Source organism: Bos indicus, chromosome 20 (assembly GCF_029378745.1).
Source record: "Bos indicus isolate NIAB-ARS_2022 breed Sahiwal x Tharparkar chromosome 20, NIAB-ARS_B.indTharparkar_mat_pri_1.0, whole genome shotgun sequence".
Taxonomy (NCBI): domain Eukaryota; kingdom Metazoa; phylum Chordata; class Mammalia; order Artiodactyla; family Bovidae; genus Bos; species Bos indicus.
This window is the reverse complement of record NC_091779.1, coordinates 65,586,388-65,609,518: the sequence shown is the minus strand read 5'-3', so window position 1 is coordinate 65,609,518 and position 23,131 is coordinate 65,586,388. Positions and strand designations below refer to the sequence as shown.

At 46.9% G+C, this 23,131-nt stretch overlaps 1 protein-coding gene and 1 long non-coding RNA gene across 2 annotated transcripts in view; one reads left to right on the top strand and one right to left on the bottom strand.

Moving 5' to 3' along the window:
• Positions 1 to 3,183: 3,183 nt before the first annotated feature.
• Positions 3,184 to 8,572, bottom strand: LOC109575036 (uncharacterized). The gene is made up of 2 exons (XR_002183172.2): positions 7,860 to 8,572; positions 3,184 to 3,809 (listed from the first exon to the last, which is right to left on the bottom strand). It is a non-coding gene; the product is annotated as an uncharacterized lncRNA (long non-coding RNA).
• A 55-nt stretch (positions 8,573 to 8,627) lies between these two features.
• ADCY2 (adenylate cyclase 2) overlaps positions 8,628 to 23,131 on the top strand; it is a 452,864-nt gene continuing 438,360 nt past the window's right edge. The window contains exon 1 of the mRNA XM_070774872.1: positions 8,628 to 8,855. Coding sequence (XP_070630973.1) covers positions 8,646 to 8,855 — 210 coding nt within the window. The 5' untranslated portion in view covers positions 8,628 to 8,645. The remainder of the gene's footprint in view (positions 8,856 to 23,131) is intronic.

Here is a 23,131-nt window from a genome sequence, read left to right as displayed (position 1 = left end):
AAGGCATGGACTCTAGGTTAGGTTTTGGTTTGCTTAGTCAGGGAATGCAGGCACTAGACCCACCTCTCTCCAATGACCTCCCTTTAAAAACTAGTGCAGAGAGGAGGGGTGCCGTCTGGGCAGGAAGAGGCAAGCGAGTAGGTTCAGATATGAGGTTGGGGAGTGGCAACCTCTAGGCTTGCTGCAGCTCCCTTTATCTAGAGCCTAAATCAGGGCATATGAAGGCATCAAGAGACAGCAGGGTTGTTCTAAGAGACCTGGTATTTCACAGGAGAAGGTGGCTTTCTTGCATAGGTAATGGGGCAGGACATGGCCAGATTTCTGTCACAGGTAGAACACTGAGGGGATGGATCTGAGCTGGCAGCAAGGCAGGGGAGCAATCCTGAAACTTGACAGACAAGAGAGTGGGACGAAGGAGAAGGAGGCATGAGAAGAGACGGCGATAAAGGTGGAGAAACAAGGGTTATTGGGATGTGGACAGGCGATAGCACAGGAGTGGAGGATTTGTCCTCGTTCTGGCTCATTCACGTTACAGATGGTCCTGAGGGCTGCAGTCCAGGGGGTTACAAAGAGGTTGGACACGACTGAGTGACTGAGCACGCAAGCATGCAGGCACGGAAGGGCTGGAAGGGTTGGCAGGCATGTTTTTGAGTCCAGTGTGGGACCTGCCACCTGTGATTGGGATACTATTTAAAAGGAAAGTGCTTAACTTAGGTATGAAGACCTGTGTCTATCACATACTGCAACACTCAACGGTCCTGCTTGAACAGTTCACTTGGGGTTCTTTTTGAAACCTTCCACTGAAGAGTAAAACGTCCTAAATTTGTAATAAGGAACTCTGTTCACGAGGATCATACTAGTTAGAATCGGATTTACAGCAGTATATCACTTTTGCCAAAAATGTTAGCAGCAACAAAATCCAACAAGGCTATTCCCAGCCGGTGTCTTCATCTTCCTTCCCTTAATCTGGGTGTTGCTGCTTGGTCATTAGGGCGACCACTCGCGCAGGTGGCCCACTCCACTCCATCCTCCCTCTGCTTCCGTTGCATTCTCAGCCCTGGTCAAGCTACAGAAAGGATGAGGTTTTAAATGGACACAAACCCTGAGCGTCTTCCTTGCCTGGAATTGTTTTGCCTCTGCAGTGTGACTGGGAGCTATGGCATCAGAGTCTGCTTTCTCTTGAGAAAAACTAACCCCAATGGTACTTTCTCTGCAAATTTTTTCTTTTCCTGGACGTGTTTATTTTATGGTTATTTTTCAGTTTCTCAACTCATATACACGATGAGCTTTTGCTCTTTGGAGTGAACGGAACTAGTTCAATATTGTAGGAAAATCTTGCCATTTTAGGACCTGAAAACATTCTGAGTTAAAAAAAAAAAATCAATGTGATGTCAATAGAAGACATTTAAATACGTGTAACCTGTTCAAGACCTGGGTAGAATTTCTACCAAATCAAGTTCTGATTAAAGATCTAGTAGCATTATTTGCCGATTGTACTTTTTTTTTACAGAATAAAATCACTTCATATCTTCATTCTTCCATCTATTCATTCATTCACCAAGTCAATATTTATTAAGCATTTACTATGTGTTTTGCAAATTTAAGGTAATAGAGATACAACAGTGAACAAAAGAAACAAAATCTCCATCCCTTAATTAATTGACCTTCTAGTGAGGGTATTTTCCCCCGGTGGCTCAGAAGGTAAAGAATCTTCCTGCAAGGCAGGAGACCTGGGTTCGATCCCTGAGTCAGAAAGATCCCTGGAGAAGGGAATGGCAATCCACTTCAGTAGTCTTGCCTGAAAAATTCCATGCACAGAGGAGCCGGGTGGGCTACAGTCCATGGGGTCGGACAGTTGGACGTGATTGAGCGATTAACACGCACTAGAGAGGGAAGAAAGGCCATGCTAAGTCACTTCAGTCGTGTCTGACTCTGTGTGACTCCATAGACGGCAGCCCACCAGGCTCCCCCGTCCCTGTGATTCTCCAGGCAAGAACACTGGAGTGGGTTGCCATTTCCTTCTCCAGTGCATGAAAATGAGAAGTGAAAGTGAAGTTGCTCAGTTGTGTCTGACTCTAGTGACCCCATGGACTGCAGCCCACCAGGCTCCTCCATCCATGGGATTTTCCAGGCAAGAGTACTGGAGTGGGGTGTCATTGCCTTCTCCGAGAATGGCCATACCAAGACAAAAAAAAAGATTTGTGTGTCTACTCACTGCCGTGACACACACTGAAACATTCTCACACTTGCCTTTACACCTAAGGAAACAGTGTTGTTGTTCAGTCGCCCAGTCCTGTCTGACTCTTTGCGACCCCATGAACTGCAGCACACCAAGCCTCCCTGTCCCTCACCATCTCCCGGAGTTTGCCCAAGTTCATGTTCATTGCATGGGTGATGCAGTCCAGCCATCCCAGCATCAGGGACTTCACCAAAGATGCCACATCCAACGATGCCAATGCAGCTATGAGCCATGCCACGCAGGGCCACCCAAGGTGGACGGGTCATAGCAGAGAACTCTGACAAACTGCGATCCACTGGAGGAGGGAATGGCAAACCACCCAATGATACTTGCCCTGAAAACCTCATGGACTGTATGAAAGGAAACAGTACTTGTTATCAACGTGTATATACAAACCAACAATCTTTTTCTGCATGTGTACCATTCCCATACGCTCCCATATAAAAAAGCTGATTAAAATTCATCCCTTTACTCGGCCCAGGGTAGTATAAACGTTTTAGGAAAATGCTTAGACTAATGGACTCATTCTTATCATGTTACCGATAAACTGAAGCTCAGAGATATTTATGACATCTTCAAAGATCCCCATACAGTTGGTGTCAGAGAGAAGCAAAAATCCAGCATTTTAACTTATTGCTGCTGCTAAGTCACTTCAGTCGTGTCCGACTCTGTGCGACCCCATAGACGGCAGCCCACCAGGCTCCCCTGTCTCTGGGATTCTCCAGGCAATAACACTGGAGTGGGTTGCCATTTCCTTCTCCAATGCATGAAAGTGAAAAGTGAAAGTGAAGTCGCTCAGTCGTGTCTGTCCCTCAGCGACCCCATGGACTGCAGCCTTCCAGGCTCCTCCATCCATGGGATTTTCCAGGCAAGAGTACTGAAGTGGGGTGCCATTGCCTTCTCTGTTTAACTTATTACAAGAATATTAACAACCATTACAGCTGTGTGAATACAAGCAGTGAGTTTATTTTCAAATGCAAACATAAAACCACGAATCAAACATGGTAGAGTAGCTTAACATCTTGAATTAAGTTATCCGAATTGAATGAATTCAGAATTGGGCAAAAATAGCCATGAAAGATGTCATAGCATTGTTTTTCCTAGAGACCACTTCTTGTCCCTCAAAGTACATTATTTAACAGTGTTAGAGTGTAATTGAATTATTCTCTCATTGACTCTTTTAAGGGACACCTAAAAGGATATAAAAGTAAAAGTCAAGGTTTCTGAATCATTCAAGCTTGGTACATAAAGCCCCTCTCCTGATACCTCCCTAGGCAACACATCCGGAGAACACAGCTTGCTCTATGAGTCATGACTTTTTAGATCTCATTCTCAGGGCAGGAGCTGAGAAATCGATTCCTCTCACTCGGTTGTAGACGTGCGGGTCCTGGCGCTGATTAGTCATTAACTGGTTCTCACTCCCGGCCTCTCACAGAAGGAATTCCAGTGTCTCAGTGGTTCTTGAAACAGGTCCTAGGAACAAACTTTGGAACGGCAGTGGGCTTTTGTGAAAGGTGTGTCTCAAAATAATCTTATCATATATCCAGGGCCATAAGTCCCAATCGGTCACCTGAAATCAGATTTTAAAGATGAGTTTATTAAATATTGATCCCAGTTTTGTCACTTGAGAAATAATTTATCAAATGAACCAAGGAGGCAAGATTTCTCAAAGACAAGTCGGGAGCATTCCACACCAAAGGAGAAAGAAGATAAATATATTAATGGTCCATTCAGCAACTCTGATGCTGTAGAAAGTGAACTGCAGGGGAGCTCCTTAGTGAGCTGAAAGAGTCAATGAGGCTTCCCGGAGCCGAAACTGGCTTTGGTGGTGTGGTTTCTGTAGCCATAGACTCCAGTTCAATCAAAATGTAAATGTTATCTGGGTACACAAAACGTATTTCATGGTGATAATGAATCTGTTGACATACTGTTCACACTTTATTATATAAATTGTAGTGATGTATTTGCCAGAGAGAAAAATGAATACATAGGGAAGTACTCTGCGCTCAGCTCTACTATATGCTCTGGGTTGGCACACGTCTGTGTCTGTCCTTGGCACAGTTTGCCTGCCTGCCTTTAATCAATCAGAGCGCTGTGACATTGGGCAGAGCACAACGGCGTCCTTACTGACGAAGCTAATCTAACTGGGTTCGGAATAGGAACTAGAAGATGGGTTATTTTTAAAGCAAGGCCCATTGATTCAAAAATCCGGTTCTGCGGCATCATTATTTAACGGATGTGTAATCGCTCAGGTGTGTTATCATCTGTGTGAAACATGATCAGTTTAGCAGGCAGGGGTGCCTGCGGTCTGTCTGCTGGAGGTCGAAGGGTCTGCCTGCTTGAACTGCAGCCTGCAGCCCTCAGGCTCTGCACGCAGGCAGGAATGCCAGGACAGCTCAGTGCCTCCTGTGAGTAGGACCGGCCCTCGAATTTGCAGAGCCCAGGGAAAATAAAAATGGGTGACCCCTCATTCACAAATGATCAAGAATTTCAAGATGATGACAGCAGGACTTTAAATCAAGTGTGGGGCGACCCCAGGACAAACCACACTCCCACAGGCCCACCATCCTGCCTTCTGGGTTCTAAGCATGGAAGGCTGCCCTCTAGCGCTGCACGAGAAAAATGAATCCTCCTTCCCAATGCCTTCCCCCTCCCCACTTCTTCAGGCCCAGTTAGAGCTTCCACAGTCAGTTTCTCTGTGTGTTTTGTCACAAATGCCTTGATACCGAGTGAGTTCATGGGAAAACCCTTTATTCTCTGTGCGTTACCCTTGGCATAGCCTCCCTGCCACCTAAAACTATGGAAATGGACTTGCGGACTCCTTAGGGTCCCTTGAATCACATGAGTCATGAAATCACAGATTTCATGCTCCTGGCTTTGTACTAAAGGGCATTTCTCACTCCACTTCACGCTGCTTGTGGATTATCATTTCGTGGTTTTCCTTTCTTTTCTCCCTCCCTTCAAAATAGAAACTGTTGTGAACTTTTAAAAAGGTATACTTGGTGCAATTGATTCTAAAATGCTGATAAAATAACTATAATCATTATATTGGTTCACATTTTATTTTGTATAAATAGGTCCTCATAAAAATAAGCCCCTATGGCTGATTCATGTTGACGCATGGCAGAAACCAACATAACATTGTAAAGCTATTATCGGCCAATTAAAAATAAATTAAAAAAAATAAGCCCGCAAACTGAAACCCAGTGTAACCTTGGGAAGCCTGACATATCTTGATTATTATAGTATATTCCTTTCATCACCTGTCTACTATGGTGAAATTTAAATTGTATGGGGGAGTTGGGGATGAATGTTGATCTTTTTCTCATGTTCTGTTCTTTGTAGCCCTACTTTTCAAAGTACATTGGGAATTCCTAGAAGGGTCCTAGGCCTGGTTTATTTTCCCCCTTGAACATTTGACATACTTGTTGCTGCTTAGTTGCTAAGTCATGTCCAACTATTTTGCGACCCCATAGACTGTAGCCCACAAGGCTCTTCTGTCCATGGGATTCTCCAGGCAAGAATACTGGAGTGGGTTGTCATTTCCTTCTCCAGGGGATCTTCCCGACACAGGGATGGAACCAGTGTCTCCTGCGCTGGCAGGCGGATTCTTTACCACTGAGCTACCAGGGACTACCTGACATCTGACATAGGACAGGCACAAAATAAATATCTATTGCAGGAATTAACGAAAGAGTGAGTGATAAAAAATGTCATAAGGGTCAAAGACAATGCTTCCTTCAAGCAGAGTCTCTTTTAAATTATATTTAACAAATCTCCTAGAACTCTTACACCAACCCTATTTTACCATGTGGCGAATAGAGAGATAGATAGTGGTTGTTAAAAACACCCCATTGCCCCCTAGAGAGAAGGAGAAAATAATTAAATAGGTACTTTTCCCTCGCACCTCTCTCAGTACTTTTAACCATAAACCTAAGTTACAGATTATTTACTTTTCCTTCCTCCTTGAGTGGGTAAAGGAAGCCGTTTATCAAGGCAAAGGGTGAGGATGCCTCATGAATCAGAGAAGAGAAGTTACTGCAAGTGCAACCCAGACAGACCTGGGGCAGAGCCAGAAGAAGCAGAATCTTCAGGCCAGAAAATGCAACTTCCCACTCACCTGGGCTTCCTTAGGAGGCTCTGGGCTCTAGCTGTTTATACACAATCTGATTCATCAGAGCTGTCTTACAGCTTGCTCTCAGAACCACCAAAATCCTCAACTCCCTCGGTCCAAACCAAAGAGCTGAGCCCAGTGGGTGAGCAGACCCGAGGGAAACGATAGGATTGGAATTCACCTGGTTAAAGGTCTATAGCCAGGCGCGGGCAGGCAAAGCGGCGTGAGGGGAGCAAACCAGAAGCTGGACAGAGAAGACAGTTCCATCCTCTGACTGGGCGGGGGCCGTGGGACCCCCTTCTCCCATGCGTTGCCGCCTCCTCTTTCTCCTCATCTGCAGGTCCAGGGTGGGAGGGCAGGCCCAGGACCAAGTGGAATCTGGAGGTCAGGGCCTTGGTCCAGGCTCTGGGGTCTGGGACACGCCCCCTCTGCCTACCCCATCGTGACCAGCCCCCCCAGGTGGCCCGGCTGTGTCCTTCTCTGCTCTACACCCCCTGAGCAGAGAAGGCATCAACTGCAGCTAAAAATACAGCCCTTAGAAAATACAGCCCTAAAATACAGCCTAAAAATACAGCCCTCCGGGTCCTCCTCCATCCGTGGCCTGGGTTTCGTGGTCACTGGGCACGCAGCTGCCCGGCTCACATGCCCCTGCCGGGCAGGGGGACAGGAGTGCCCGAGCGGGCAGCGGGACGCTTCGGGAAGGTTTGCCAAGTGCTGGGCGGTGCCAGGGCTCAGAGGCCCCCTGCACCGGTCCCGTGTCCCGGGACGGACAACGGCACAGGATCACGCCCTGGGCTGTTTGCTTGAGCACGAGAGGGGAGGGTCGAGGTCCACTGTGCGGAGAGGTGGGCTTTGCTTGAACAGGAGGAACCCTCCAGAGAGGGGTGGGTTCCCTCGGAGAGCGCCAGCGAGCGCCCCCCACCGCCCGGGAGAGGGCCAGAAGTCTGGACTCCTGGGCTTGTCGGGATGGGCCCCTTCCCCGGCAGCCGCCCGCCGCCCCATCCTCCCCCCAGCCACGCGGCTCCGGCCGGGTCTCCAGCATCGCTTCCCCCGCCCCCGCGCCCAGTGCCTCGAGGTAGCGTGGAGGGAGGGGGTCCCAGGGCGCGACCCCCCCCCCCGCCCCCGCCGCAATCCCCCGCACCAGCGCCCTCTCCCCGCCGCGCCCTCGCGGCGCAGCAGGGACTCGGCGGAGACCCTGGATCCGTCAGAGGGCTCCCCCTAAACTCCGAGTCGACAAATCTTGCCCCATGGGGTCCCTCCAAAGATTGACTTAAGCTGAAACTGCAGGGCGAGAACGTGGCGGGGTGCAGCCTCCCTCCTGCATTGCGCACTTGGGGGGCTGTTCTCTGCCCGGGGGTCCCTTCGCGCCCCAGCGCTTTCCCGCTCCCTGCAAGGAAGCCCCGGGCCCTCCAGATAGTCGAGAGGACCGTGAAGCCCCCAAGCCCTCTGCGCAGAGTCGAAGAAAACGAGAGTAGGAATCCCCTACCCAGGGTAGAAACCCCCTACCCAGTAGGGGATGCGGAGAGGAGGCAACTCCTCCTTCACTCGCCCGGAGAGGCAGTCCCGGCGGTCCTCTGAGCCCTAGGTACCGAAGAAGGCGAGGTCTCCTCTCGGCTCCGCCAAAGTCGGCAGGAGGGGGGGCGCGCACCCAGCCCCCCGCAGACCACTCAGAGCTGGGGCCGCCAGAGGGTGGGAGTGCCCCTTCTCACGGCTCTTGGAGCTAGTGGGGAGCAGTTAGGAGCCCCCGCGTCGTCCCAGCGAGGTGGGAGGTGGAGGGGTACGGACAGGGGGAACCCCCCAGGCCGGTCGCGGACCGCGTAGGGGACGGTGGGAGCACCCGGTTAGCCCCCAGCCCAGGCGGGGACCGCGGAGGGAGGCGGCCCGCCCCGGGGCCGAGTGTGGGCGTGTCCAAGGGGCGGGCGCCCGGGTATCCGGGCGCGGCCGGTTCCTCCTCCCGGGCACCCGGCCCTCGGCCCGGTGCCGCCCCCAGCGCGCGCGGCCCGGCCGTCGGGGGGCGGCGGCGGCTGCGGCGGCGGGTGGAGGCAGAGGCGGGCCGAGCGCCCCTGTCGCGCCCGCCCCCTCCCGCGCGGTGGCGGCAGCGGCGCCGCCGGGAGCTGCCCCCAAGGCCGCCGCCCAGCCCCGGGGCGCCGAGCTCCGCCCGCGCCGGAGGCCCCTGCGCGCAGCTCGGAGCGCGGGCAGCCCGGGCCGGCCGAGGCGGCGCGGGGGTGGCACGCGGGCGGGCGGCGCAGCCCCGGCCGGGCGCGCTCGGCGGGCGCCCCGCGAGCCGCCCCGATGTGGCAGGAGGCGATGCGGCGGCGCCGCTACCTGCGGGACCGCGCCGAGGCGGCGGCGGGCGGCGGAGACGGGCTGCAGCGGTCCCGGGACTGGCTCTACGAGTCCTACTACCGCATGAGCCAGCAGCACCCGCTCATCGTCTTCCTGCTGCTCATCGTCATGGGCGCCTGCCTCGCCCTGCTCGCCGTCTTCTTCGCGCTCCGCCTGGTGAGTGTCCTCCCCGCGCGCCCCCCGGGCCCCGGGAGGCGAGGGACAGACCCGGCCCGGGCGCCTCCCGCCCCGGGGGCTGGCCCCTCGGCTCGCGCGGCTCCCGGCCCCTCGGCTCGCGCGGCTCCCGGCCCCTCCTCGGCCCGCCAGCGGCCGGCCTGGCTCGAGCGAGCCCTGCGGGCAGGAGAAAAGTTTTCCTTGGGAGGTTCTACCCAAAAATAAAAGTTTCCGGGGTGTGTGCACCAGGTGGACCGCCGCGGCGTGCGTTCTCCATCTCTGCGCGCCCGCCGGCAAACTCGCTGCGCTTTCCGCGCGACATCCGCTCCAGCGGGTCTCCATCCGAATCAGCACCGCGCCTCTCTTGGCGAGGCCGCTGCCCGGCTCCCGAGCTGGCGTTTTAGTTTGGATCGGACGTCATTTAAGTCTGTAGAAATCCTGCCTCGGGAAAGTGGTGAATGACGAGGGAAAAAAAAAAGAAATACAAGTATTTATTATCCATCTTTGCCTTTAAATCTGGCAGATTTAGTCCCATAGGCAGAGAGGTGGGGGTATTGACCTGTTGTGAGCCTGCATCCTTTGAGTGTCTAAGTCACAAGCATTGGTGGACTGTCACCTTCCTATTTCTAGGGGGGTCGTTTATCGTGCCTGCTGTTTGGTACAGGTTACTCAACTGGGTTTCATCGCTGGGACCGCAGTGCAACTCTACAGCTGATGTCAGTTTTGCCAATTTGTATTTTTCAAGCAGGAGCCTTTGGCTCACTCCCTTAAGCAGTGAGAGGAAATCTGTAGATGGCGGTAAACTTCCTGTTACTGATCTTTGTGTTGGTGTGGTTCAAACTTTTGCACTGCCTGTGATGTGCCTGTGCAGCTCAGGTGCCAAGCATTGATTAATCAGTGAGATATTTTTGGTCAGTGGTTGATCTGGGGACGTCTGGGAGGAATGCTGTCTTTTTAGCATAGAATATGAACATAAACCTATATTCCTGTCCTCGGAGCAAAGGCGTGGGTACGTGCCTTTATTTCACCACTGCGTGCAAAATCTCTGTCCTTGGTTTTTGGCAATTTTTTCCTCATATCCTGAGCCAGATGGTGCTTAGATATTATGCATGGGAAAACTTGTTATCGTCATGGGTTCTTTAAAAAATGAAGTTTGCCTTCTCCCCACAATTGTCAAAGGTGTTGTCTTCTCATGGAATTCAACAAGATAAGGAAAAAAAAATTAGAAAGCAGAAGATCATGGATGCCACCGATCATAACTGGGTCTTATATTATGCAACACAGAGCAGAGAGCACCTTCATTCTGCATTCTGGGTGTGAGTTCAGGGCAGTCTTCACAATCTTCTTGCCAGCCTGCACTGCTTCCTGGAATGGCATCTTTTTTTGTCTTCTCACCACTTTTTAGGGCCAAGGAGGACTTGAGGAGAGACTTCTGCTCCGTCTCCTTGGCAAGCAGACTCTCTGAAGGCATCTCCTGTTCATTACCATTCCTGCAGGGGAGAAAACACGTCCCTCTTCCTCTGCAAATCTGTTCTGCCAGGACATTGCTGCTTGTGATTCTGGCGAATCTGTAATTCAAAGCGTTCTGGCTGGTTCTCTTCTAAATGGAAGAGGAGGAGCAGGTGATGGCCTATTTATAGCACCATTAATATATTTAAAAACAAGTGTGAAGTTCGTGCCTCCCTGACACACACCACTTTGCTATGATACGGATCTCTAACTTCTTAAACCTTGATCTAGTTTGAACGCATCGCCGTGCCCTGAGAGATTCAGTGCAGTCAGCTGGAAGCTCCCGTCTCTAATCTGCCTTTGATCTGTGTGCTTCTCTACTCAGTTCCTTTAGGGTTTCCCAGGTGGCACTAGTAAGGAACCCTGCAGTTGTAGGAGACATAAGAGACGTGTGTTCAGTCCCTGGGTGGGGAAGAGCCCCTGGAGGAGGAAAGGCAACCCACAAATCCCATGGACAGAGGAGCCTGGCGGGTTGCCGTCCACAGGGTTGCAGAGTTGGACACAGCTGAAATGACGTAGCATGCACTTAACGCATCCAGTTGCTTTACATTCTGTTTCATGGGGAACAAATGTTGGAATGGCATCTTTTTGAAAAGTTTGCTCAGGCATCTTCATTTTTCTTGGTAAATCGATCATTGCCACAGTCTAGGCATTCAGCAAAATCACTTTAAGCAGAAAGCGAGCACTTCTCTTGGAGGGGCTGTAGCCCAGGGGGAGGTCCAGAGATGATGGAATGGATCCTGTTCTCTGCTCAGCCTAAGCCGTGCTCGGTCATGTCTGCTCTTTGTAAACCCCTCTAGGTGATGAGCTGTGCAGAAATGTTCCAGAATCAGGAAGGGTAATGGGGTCTGGTGGAAAGGTGACCTTCAAGCAGGAGCTGGGGCTGCTGGGCTGGGTGGGAATTGGTAAACGCCAGGGAGGAATGGACCCTGTCCTTTGAAACTTGACCTTCAGAAGGACTGGATCGGTTCTGAGGTCTGGACAGCTCGTTTCTATTTTGCTTTTAGTAATAACGTAAATAGCAGTTTCACTTTGCAAAACCATATTCTCTATCCCTGCCGTTCAAGGTCAGGAGCTTTGGAAGGCAGTGCAGCAGTAACAGAGGCCCATGCGCACAGTGGGTGAGGTGAGTTCATTTCTCAGAATGACCAGAGTGTGGCTTCCCAGAGATCTACCTCGGGAGACAGAAATAGCTGCTTGGGGCAGGCCCAGGTTTCCACCTTTACTAGAATTGCTAGGCTCTGATGTAATTCAGGAGCTCGGCAGATCTATTTTTGCTTCCTGTAATCTTGGACAGATTCCTTCTTTCCTATGAATCTGCCTGATTTTGATTTCCATTAGACTTCTACCAGTTCTTGTAGTAGGAAATGTCTGGCAACTTACTTCATGCACATCCATGGTCTCCTGCAACATTTGGATCACAAAATGATCCTAACATCGTCTGAATACATGGTGATTATTTTGCAATATTGTAATTGCTTTTGCGTGAAGTGACTGGAAATATATCTTTAAAAAAGTAAGCTTCATCTTGACTTTGTATTCCCCTTTGTTGTTGCAGTTCAGTCGCTTAGTTGTGTCCAACTCTTGGCTTCCCTGTCCTTCACTGTCTCCCAGAGTTTGCTCAAACTCATGTTCATCGAGTCAGTGATGCCATCCAACCATCTCATCCTCTGTCGTCCCCTTCGCCTCCTGCCCTCAATCTTTCCCAACACCAGGGTCTTTTCCAATGAGTCGGCTCTTGGCATCAGGTGGCCAAAGGATTGGAGCTTCAGCTCCCTAATTGTGTTCCTGTAATTGACATTATTCACAAACCTCTTTCACTTAATTTCAATCTGTGGTCAATCCATGCTTTTGCATCATTGATCATGAAGTTAAAGTAACCTGCAAAGTATTTTTATTATACTGTAAAGTAAATTCTGAATTGAAATTTTACCATCTTGCTTAAATGCTTTTTATTTTTTTACATAAAAAGCTGTTAAATAGGTTTAACCCCATATTTGTTAAGAAATATCAAGACATGAAAACAGTAGCACATATGATACCATGACTTGAATTTTAATCTCTTATTTAATAATGTTAAAAATACTTTCTTTTTGCTTATGTTGAAAGTTTTTGACGATACTATGGGCATGCTGAACAAAATTAAATTGCCCCCTGGCATCAGAGACCCTGGAACTAATGAGACCAACCTTGTAAGTCCTGAGTCTTAGGAGTTAACTTCATTGTCCAGGACTGGTTCTTATTACTAAATGCATGACAAGCTCATCTCAGAATTAAATCCTCTCTCGTTTATTATGTCCCAAAGCAGCCAACTTTTCTCAAAATTTGCCTGTCATAGTTAGGAAAGGTTGACATAATTTTTTTAGGCTAGCTCCAGCCAGATTTGTTTTGGCTAAAATTTATGATTAGGGGTGGTCAGTATTTCAACTGGAAAAATTTCATTCCTATAAATTTTAAATAGTCAGATATTGCAAGAAAACTGACTTTTTGGTCTATTTTTTAGTAATGAAATCAAATAAGCTTTTATTAAATATGTAATACATATGATTTTTCCAATTATGATCTACCTTCTTGCCTTCACTGTGACTGAGCATGCCAGCTCTTTCCAGCGATGACCACAAGTACTTCACGACGTATCAGTTTTCCCAGCATCAGGTGTTTTTCCTCAGGGCAGATGTATCGGAGTGTTTCTTTTCTCTGTACATGGATAAAGAATCTTAATTTTTCCAAAGCAAATAAATGAAACCAGTCATTGTAGAGGGGAATAGTTTTATGATTGCAGGGACTATTTCAGCGCCCCCAGTGGGTGGAAGAATCAAGAATGTTTTGACAAGAAAGTCAGTCTTTCACCCCTTCCTTGGGGAGTGGAAGGCTGGAGAAGGCAGATGAACATGTCTGACATCTCCTCTGGGGAGTAGGAAATTCTCTGCGTACTTTCTCCAGTCTCATCATTCTGGGGCTGGGGGCGGGGGATGGGGAGGAAATAGTGCATGCTCTCAGGAATTGGAGAGGAGGAATCTCAAGGTACATCTTTCTGTGATTGTCTCTATCCATGCAGGAGACTTATTTGGCAGGTATTTGTAATCACAACCGGTAATTCAATGTCATTTTAATTATTACTTCGCTGTGGTATAAACAAAAGACAATGAAAAACTGTCATTTTCTGCAGAAACGTTGGCTCATTTTACAGTTTACAGGCCCAGCAGGAAAAGACGTGGAAGCATCCTTTGGATAGTCAAGTGTGTGCTGTGCGGCTTGTGTGCTCAGTCCATCCTTCAGGTCTGACTCTTTGTGACCCCTTGGACTGCAGCCGGCCAGGCTCCTCTGTCCCTGGGGTTCTCCAAGCAAGAATACTGGAGTGGGCTGCCATTTCCTGCTCCAGGGTACTCTGCTTCTGCCTGTAACTCAGTGTTGGTATCAGCACCATCCGCTGGACAGTCCACTCATTCTTCCTTCAGTGATGCGGATGGAGCGTCCGCTGGGACCAGCACTGGGGTGGGCATCCCCCCGGGGGGTATTCCGTCCTGGAGCAGCTCTGGCCCGCTGCTGTCGGCCTCTCTGCTCTGGGTGGTCGGTCAACCTGGACTCCACCTGCAGCTGGTCCTCTCTAGCTTTGCTCTGTTTCCTCCAGTGCATCCAGTGCGTCCCCTCGCTTGGAAGCCTCCTCCTCCCTATGCCGCTTGTCCAAGTTCAAGCTCTCCTTCTCACGCTTCAGCAGTCCGGCCTGTGCTGTGCATTCCTATCTGTACTGGATGCCTGCAGAGCTCATCCATTCTTGTTGTGGTTCAGTTGCTCAGTCATGTCTGACTCTTTGCGACCTCATGGACTGCAGAATGACAGGCTCCACTGTCCTCCACTATCTCTTGGAGTTTGCTTAAATCTATGTTTGCTGAGTCAGTGACGCCATCCAACCATCTCACCCTCTGTCGCCCCCTTCTCCTCCTGCCTTCAGTCTTTCCCAGCATCAGGGTCTTTTCCAGGGAGTCAGCTCTTCGCATCAGGTGGCCAAAGGATTGGAGCTTCAGCGTCAGCATTAGTCCTTCCAATGAATATTCAGGGTTGATTTCCTTTAAGATTGACTGGATTCATCTCCTTGAGCTCACTCATTACATGAAATAATTTTCCCTCTCGATGACTATTGTCTGACCTGCAGAATACTTTGTTGAGTTCATCTTGTCTCCTCAACTAATTGTTAATTCTTACAGGGAATAAACTTAGCACCCCCAATATTTAATGCAGCACTAACCAGACGGAAGGTGTGTAATTAACATGTACATTTTAGGGGATAGATATGTTTTCCTTAGCAGCTGTCATTCCCATCGTATGGCCTCTTGTTAAGAACATAAAACTGTCACTAGATCTGGATCTGGTCTCAGTGTTGCCACTTAGTGTTCCTGAAAAATTGATTTGTCTGCTGTGGACTGAAATGAATAACGCGACCAGGCTCAGGGAGTTCGTTTGGGAACTGAGTAAAATGGACCCTGTGGACATTTAGCACAGAGCTGGGCACCCGTCTTACCTACAACAAGTGTGGTCATTTTGGTTATTATATTTGCAGCACCCAGGTTTCTCCAGGGTAGATGTATTTCAGGCTGACAACTAAATGAATACTAGAATTTTAAAATCTAGGTAGAAAAAATGGGTTGTTTTTCTATTTACATGATAAGTATGAATATAGCTTTGAGTTATTTTATAAAAAATAATCAAGAATTGTAGATAGTTTAATTAAAGTAATGTTTTGACACATTACCAGTCTCTAGCACTAAAATTCTGCCAAATTGACACGTGAATTGACGTTCATATTTTTAAATTTTGTTAGCTTTGGATACTGTTATATGAATGAACAAGAGTGATAAGATAATATTTACCAGGGCTTCTCTGGTAGCTCAGCTGGTAAAGAATCTGCCTGCAATGTGGTAGACCCTGGTTTGATTCCTAGGTCAGGAAGATCCACTGGAGAAGGGGTAGGCTACACACTCCAGTATTCTTGGGCTTCCCCTATGGCTCAGCTGATAAAGAATCCACCTGCAATGCGGGACACCTGGGTTTGATTGCTAGGTTGGGAAGATCCCCTGGAGAAGGGAAGGCTACCCACTCCAGTATTCTGGCCTAGAGAATTCCATGGACTGTATAGTCCATGGGGTTGCAAAGAGTCAGACGTGACTGAGCGACTTTCACTTGTGCTCCGTTGTGTCAGGCTGTCCACGGGAAATTGACATGCATCTGGCAGTTTTGGTTTGCAGCCCCCAGTGCATTTGGAAGGAGAGAAAAGGGTTGTTGAATCAGCACATGTGTTTGATCCATTTGGCCCAGTTAAGACTTGGATAATGTTGCTTCAGTGCCCTCTTTGTATAAGGATCCAGTAAAAACCACAAGGATGGGAACCCAGAGAGATTTGCAGTTTGGAGGTTCACATTACAAATCATCATGTCACTTGGGCTTACACTTCCATCCCCAGGTGCCAGCTTCAGGAGAGAGAGAGTGATGGGCAGAGTAGAGAACCCCAGCCTAAAAATCCCCATGAGCAGCTTTGCTGGCCAGCTTTCTGATTCTTCCCAGGGCTGTGGAACGACAGTGCCAGGACAGAGGGGACGAGACTACAGACCTGGGTTATTATTGCTCTATCGCCGTTAAGGATGCAGAAGTCCAGCTGTATCTCAAGAGTTGAACCAAATCCTTTTAAAAACCATCTCATCCTCCGTTGTCCCCTTCTCCTCCTGCCCCCAATCCCTCCCAGCATCAGAGTCTTTTCCAGTGAGTCAGCTCTTTGCATGAGGTGGCCAAAGTACTGGAGTTTTAGCTTTAGCATCATTCCTTCCAAAGAACACCCAGGACTGATCTCCTTTAGAATGAACTAGTGGGATCTCCTTGCAGTCCAAGGGACTCTCAGGAGTCTTCTCCAACACCACAGTTCAAAAGCATCAATTCTTCAGCGCTCAGGTTTCTTCACAGTCCAACTCTGACATCCATACATGACCACTGGAAAAACCATAGCATTGATCAGACGGACCTTTGTTGGCAAAGTAATGCCTCTGCTCTTCAATATGTTCTCTAGGTTGGTCATAACTTTAATTTCATGGCTGCAATCACCATCTGCAGTGGAAACATACAAATATAAAGTACCATAGCTTCTTCTTAGAACTTGAAATTCTTGAGAACGTGAAATTGCTCAAGATGATGACTGTTATCAGAGAGGAGCTTAGGAATAAGTCCGTGTCTAGGGTCTCCACCTCCCTGAAGGTTCCTGCTGGAGACAGAGGTGGACCAGGCAGGGCTCTGGTGATGAGAGCCCTGACTGCAGGGTTTCAGAATGAGAGCGTCTCCCCATTTGTACCAGCGTCCTTTACTGTCCCTCAGACGTAATGATCTTGGGATAGCATGGCCAGGACAAGTGTAACATCACAGGTGCAGGCTTCCATTCCTACAGGCTTACTGCAAAGACTGAATTATTGCCTGTGTATTTTAATGTACTGTATTATCTTTTAAGCTATATAAAACAGGGGAAATAATTAAGATTTCAAGCTACTAGTGATCTGTCAATATTAGGAAAGAATGGAAGTTTTAGACTGGTGCACCAGTAGAACAAAAGCCATGTGATGTTAAAAATGAGGAGGATAAGGAGATCAGATGAATAAAGATGAAAGAGGTAATGAAGAAATGTTAGCATAGTTCAGACATACAGTTGATCTAGCATCTACTCTTTCCCAGTTGTTGACTTGCAGTTAATTCAAACCTATAACACCCATGTTCTTCAGAATTGGACTTTAGGTGCACAGAATGGGATTTATCATTTGACTAATTTAATTAAACTTTGATTACTGAGCTCAGTTTTCACTGATAACGTTTGTTTGTTTACACTAAAAATAAGCACCCGTGTCCCCAGTCCAAACTAGAATACCCCAGTAATGTCAATCAGCCTGTATGCTGCACCTCTCATTTCCCTACCGACCCTCAGAAGTAGACTTCCTCTACACTTCTTGTCATTTCTTTCTGTTTATTTTATCCATTTTGTCATGCATGCCTGTATATATCATGTGGTACTCGTGAGGTGTAAGGTAGTGATCAAGATCCGTTTATGTCAAGCATTTAACAGGAGGCTGCCTGTGTGCTGTTTTGGATCTGTTAGGCATTCTCTGTTCCTTATTAATTCCTGAATACTCAGGAATTGAGAGGAGAGGCACGCCTCTCCCGAGGGCTGAGGAACCCAGGCATTTCCTTCATTAGTTTTTCTATACGGTGATAAGTACCCTCTTCCTTCTTGTGAACTATACGGTAAAAGTGATTGTTTACAACTCTCTCTCTCTTTAATATGGATTGCCTAGGCTTTGTAAGTCTGGAATTTTAATCTTTATCTTTGCTGAGAATAACTACCTTGTAAGACAGTATATATGCCCACACCATGTCGATTAAAACACCTTTGCTCCATCAGAGCTCTGGTTCCCGTGTCTGTCTTTCTCTTTCTCTCTCTCTCTCCCTCTGTCTCTTTTTCAGGCTGATCCCCTGGAGCGCAGAGGCTCTCTGAGTTCACTTTCCAGCCCGGGCTTCTAAGACCCTCTAGGGAAGGCGCTCTGCGCCTTCACCCCATCGAGAGGGCGCCTGAGGCCTTCATGAACACAGCAAGCCCCGTGCAGGGGCTTTATTGGTTTTCTGCATAAACCAAGGAATATCAGCCTCTTTCTCTCTCCTTTACTTTATTATCGGTCGACTCCGGTCCACCAGGTTCCGGTCCATTAAAGGACCACGACACATTTACATGCTTTTTTCTTGTGGAGAATTGATTTTTACTTATCCATTTTAGTTACTTCTTTCACCATATCTGTTATAAATCAAAATTCCACACACAAGTGGTTTGTTATGGGTTATCTTTTCTGCTCCATTGGTTACATTTTTCTTTTTTAAATACACATGCACAGAGTATAATTAATAAAGCTTTATAATAAGTATTTATATTGGGCAAGGGAAATAACATTCAACTTTTTGAAAAGCTTTTTGGTTATTCTTGACTTTTTCTTCTTCCATACAAACTTTACAATCAACTTATTTTAACCTCAATATAAAAAAACTCAAGTAGGATCTTGTTAGTGTTATATTTAATCTATTGATTCATTTGCTGAGAATTCAATTTTGTGATATTAAATTTTTCTATCCATGAACATGGGCCATCTCTCCATTCATTTATGTGGTTCAATAATGTTTTATAGTTTTCCATAGGTTGTTCTTACTCCTTGATACCAAAGGATATTGTGTATTTTATTGCTTACTGTAAATTGTATTTTAAAAATTATGAAATTGGGTATTTCTATTCTTTTGTTGATGCTGTAAAAGAGTATAACTTAATTTTAGATATTATTTTATATCTATACAGCTTATCATATCCTTTTTATTATTAGTAACTGAAATGCAGACACTTTCAGGTTCTCTACATAAATAATCATATCATCTCCAAATCAGTTCACTTCAGTTGCTAAGTCTTGTCTGATTCTTTGCAACCCATGGATTACAGCACGCCAGGCTTCCCTGTCTATCACCAACCCCTGGCGTTTGCTCAGACTCATGTCCATTGAGTTGGTGATTCCATCCAACCAACTCATCCTCTGTCACCCTCTTCTCCTCCTGCCTTCAATCTTTCCCAGCATTAGGGTTTTTTCCAGTGAATCAGTTCTTCACATCAGGTGGCCAAAGTATTGGAGCTTCAGCTTCAGTGTCCGTCCTTCCAATGAATATTCAGAACTGATTTCCTTTAAGGTTGACCTCCTTGCAGTCCAGGGGACTCTCAAGAGTCTTCTCCAACACCACAGTTCAAAAGCATCATTTCTTCGGCACTCAGCTTTCTTTATGGTCCAACTCTCACATCCATACATGACTACTGGTAAAACCATAGCTTTGACCAGACAGACCTTTGTCAGAAAAGTAATGTCTCTGTTTTTTAATATGCTATCTAGGTTTGACATAGCTTTTCTTCCAGGGAGCAAGCATCTTTTAATTTCATGGCTGCAGTCACCATCTGCAGTGATTTTGGAGCCCAAGAAAATAAAGTCTGTCACTGTTTCTATTGTTTCCCCATCTATTTGCCATGAAGTGACGTGACTGGATGTCATGATCTTAGTTTTTGAATGTTTTTAGTTTTTCTGCAAGTACTGAGAGTTTTATTTTATTTTGTCCCATACATTTCTTTTCTCACTTCTTTTTCTTATATTATTGTGTTGGCCTGAAACTAATATGCTGTTGACAAACTGGTGATTGTGAGTGCCCTTGCCTTTTTTTCTGGTTTTAAATAGAATTCCTTAATAGTTTATTCATTTAAGATGATGCTGGTTATAGATTTTTATAGATATTCTTCGAGATTCCTTTTGGTTAATTTATAGAAAAAGTTTAAATATGATTGTTTAGTTTTACCAAACTGAGATAATCAAAAGATTTTTTGATGTGTTTTAAAGTCAGTGAAATGAATAATAATTTTCTATTATTGAGCAATTTTTATATTCATGATAAAAATACAGTTTTTATGATAGAATCCTATAAAATGCTGGATGTGAAGTGCTAACATTTTAAGGTTTTTGCTGACGTAGTCTTTGGTAAAATGAATTTGGAATATTTATCAGATTGGCATTTTTCTTTTTTATAAGTTTTTCTGGTCTTAAAACTCAGGGAGTATGCCTTTATTCTTAGTTTCCTAAAAGTTTTCATTATGTTAGAAAGAGTTGAAGGAATTTACTTAGAAAACCACATGGGTTTGTTGCTTTCTTTGGAGAGAGATTTAAAATTTTTTGCTTTAGTATCTTTGATAGTAATAGGATTATAGTATTTCTAACTTTATTTCTTGAGTCAGTTTCAATAAGCCTTTTCTAGGACTCTTTGCATTTCATCCCAATTTTCAAGTTTGATGGTAATATTTGATAATACTTAGATGCTTTCTTTCTTTTTTAACTTAATCTTACTAGATGTCTGTTTTGTCTTAACTTTTTACCAAAAAAATTGTCTTTTTTGATACACTGTGTTGCATTTTTGCTTTCTGTCTTCACTACCTCAGTGTCAATCAAAACATATTCGATTATGATACTCTATGGAAACAAACAACTCCAGAATCTTAGTAGCTTAACACAACAAAGGTTTATATTTTGTTTGAGCTGCACAGTAAATGTGAGTCAGCAGAGGAATTCTCTCACATCAGTTACTCAGAGATTTAGAATGAAGGAAGCTGCATCCCACAGCATCCTTCCTTCCTTGATTGCTGTGTTGTTGTTGTATGGTTGGTAAGTTGTGTCTGACCTGTGAGCCCATGCAGCACGCTAGGCTTCTCTGTCCTTCACTGTCTCCTGGAGATGCTCAAACTCATGTCCCGTGAGTCGGTGCCATCCAACCATCTCATCTTCTGTCGTCCCCTCCTCCTCCTGCCTTCAATCTTTCCCAGCCTCAGGGTCTTTTCCAGTGAGTCGGCTCTTCGCATCAGGTGGCCAGAGTATTAGAGCTTCAGCTTCAGCATCTGTCCTTCCAGTGACTATACTGCACAGGGAAGAAGACGGTGCTTCTCTCTGGCAATTGACGTCATCCACATGGAAGTGCCCCATCACTTTCACTTTTCATTGACCAGACTTCAGTATTCTAGTTATCTGTTGCTGCATAAAACCCCCCACGTGGTTTAGTGATTGAAAACACTCACATATTTTATTTTCCTCCTGAATCAGCAGTTTGGCAACGGTAGTGCAACCCTGCTCCCTGTAGCTCCCACACCAGAGGCGGACTTCTTGCAGCATGTCCTGGCCAGTGTGGGGCAGGAGGGGGCTCTGCTCACCTGGGCTGGGCTGTAGGAGTCCTCCTCATGACGAATGCCCCTTTAATCATTGCACCGTGGAAAGAAAGTGCCAGCAGCCTCACAATGGCTTTTACGTGCCTCTGCCTGGGAGAGAAACACTTCACTTTTATTCACTTTTTTTTTTTTTTGCTCAAAATGGCTGCTTGGAACTTCAAAAAAGGTTAGAAGGTGAATCCAGAAGGAACCCAGAAGAAAGAAATAGGAAATATTTTGGAAAGTCCCTGACCACCACATTTTCTTTCTATTTGGTTGGCCCCAAAGTTTCTTTGGGTTTTTCCATTGTGGAAACGCGTTAACGAATGTTTGGGCCAACTCAGTGCTTGCTTTGGGCTTCCTCTGTTCTTTTCCAGATTTCTGCAGTGGGATCTTTAATTCATCAGTTTTCAGCCTCCTTTCTTTGCATGAACCTTGGCAGCAGCAGGGAGCCTTGAATCAGTAGAGAATCCCTGGGCAGTCAGGGCTTGTGGGGTTCTCCAAAAGCAGAGCTTGCTCACCCATCAAGGGAGCCCCATCAGGACAGTCTCTAGTGGGGACCCTGGTCCGGCTGACTTGGTTGGAGTCCTGCACGTGGAGCACAGACCTGGGCTGGCTGGGCCCCTCCAGGCTCCTCCCCACGTGTCTCAGCTGCATCTGATCCTACACATTGCCCTTCCTGGGGTGGCTTGGCGTTCGCCTCCCAAATCTTGGGCAGGCCTCTCCGAAGGCCTGCTCTCACTCGGGAGCATTCCGGGAAGAGATTCTGGTGAGGACTTGCTCCACGTTCTGCTCCCAGTCCTGCCACAAATTCTTCTTCTATTCAACTCTAAGTGAGAGCCGTGGAGGGAAAGGGGATCTAAGAAATGCAACTCCCAGTAAGGCCAAGCCAGCAGTAGGAGATTGAGTCCAACTTGGAAGATGCCCAGTTTCCCTCCGAGCACCACTCTCACTGCACAGTACAGGTTTGCTCATGGGAAGACTTTTGGAGTTTTTTAAGATTATTTTGCATTTTGCCTTTAGATCTATGACCCATTCTTCCCCAGTAGCTCAGTTGGTAAAGAATCCGCTTGCAATGCAGGAGATCTTGGTTTGATTCCTGGGTCAGGAAGATCCTCTGGAGAAGGGACAGGCTGCCCACTCCAGTCTTCTTGGGCTTCCTGTGCTCAGTTGGTAAAAGAATCTGCCTGCAGTGTGGGAGACCTGGGTTTGATCTCTGGGTTGGGAAGATCCCCTGGAGGAGGGAATGGCAACCCACTCCAGCATCCTGGCCCCGAGAATCCCATGGACAGAGGAGCCTGGCGGGCTACATCCATGGGCTCACAGTCAGACACGACTGAATCACTGATACTATTGATAAAATTAAATGTGGAGGAGGTAGATGGAAGAGAGAGTGGAGAGATGGTGTGCAGGAGGGAGGAGGACAGATTCAGAGCGGGGGGCGCCTGAGGGGCTGCAGTCCACGGGGCTGCAAAGAGTCTGACACGACTGAGCGACTGAACAGCAACAACAACGTGTTTTACATTAGAGTGTCCTTTGCCATCTAAAAGGAAAACAGTACTGTTTAACACAAAGAATGAAAAATACATGTGGAAAATATTGAAAATATACATAATCTGTTGCTCCATGGAAAAGCCTCCAAGAAACGAGGCTGTTGTTGTACGATAAATAGAAGCAATGGGTGTTTAATCGGCCTGGCAGTTTGACTCCTTCCCAAATTAAATGCATTGAACAGAGAAGGATGAAACGTTCCTGGAGAGTGATGGGAGCCCATTATCATGACGGTAGGTAATGGGACGCTTGCGGTCTTCCTTTTAAAGATGTGTTAACACATTTAGTTTGCATTGTATGGTGACTTTTAAAAAATCTTTTTAAAGCCATATCTTAAAGGCATTTCTGTACATTTTATTTAGTTTGTGTACCGTGGTACATTTTTTTATTTCCACGAAGGGAGGTGGGGTTGGGCTGCATAAACATATTTAAT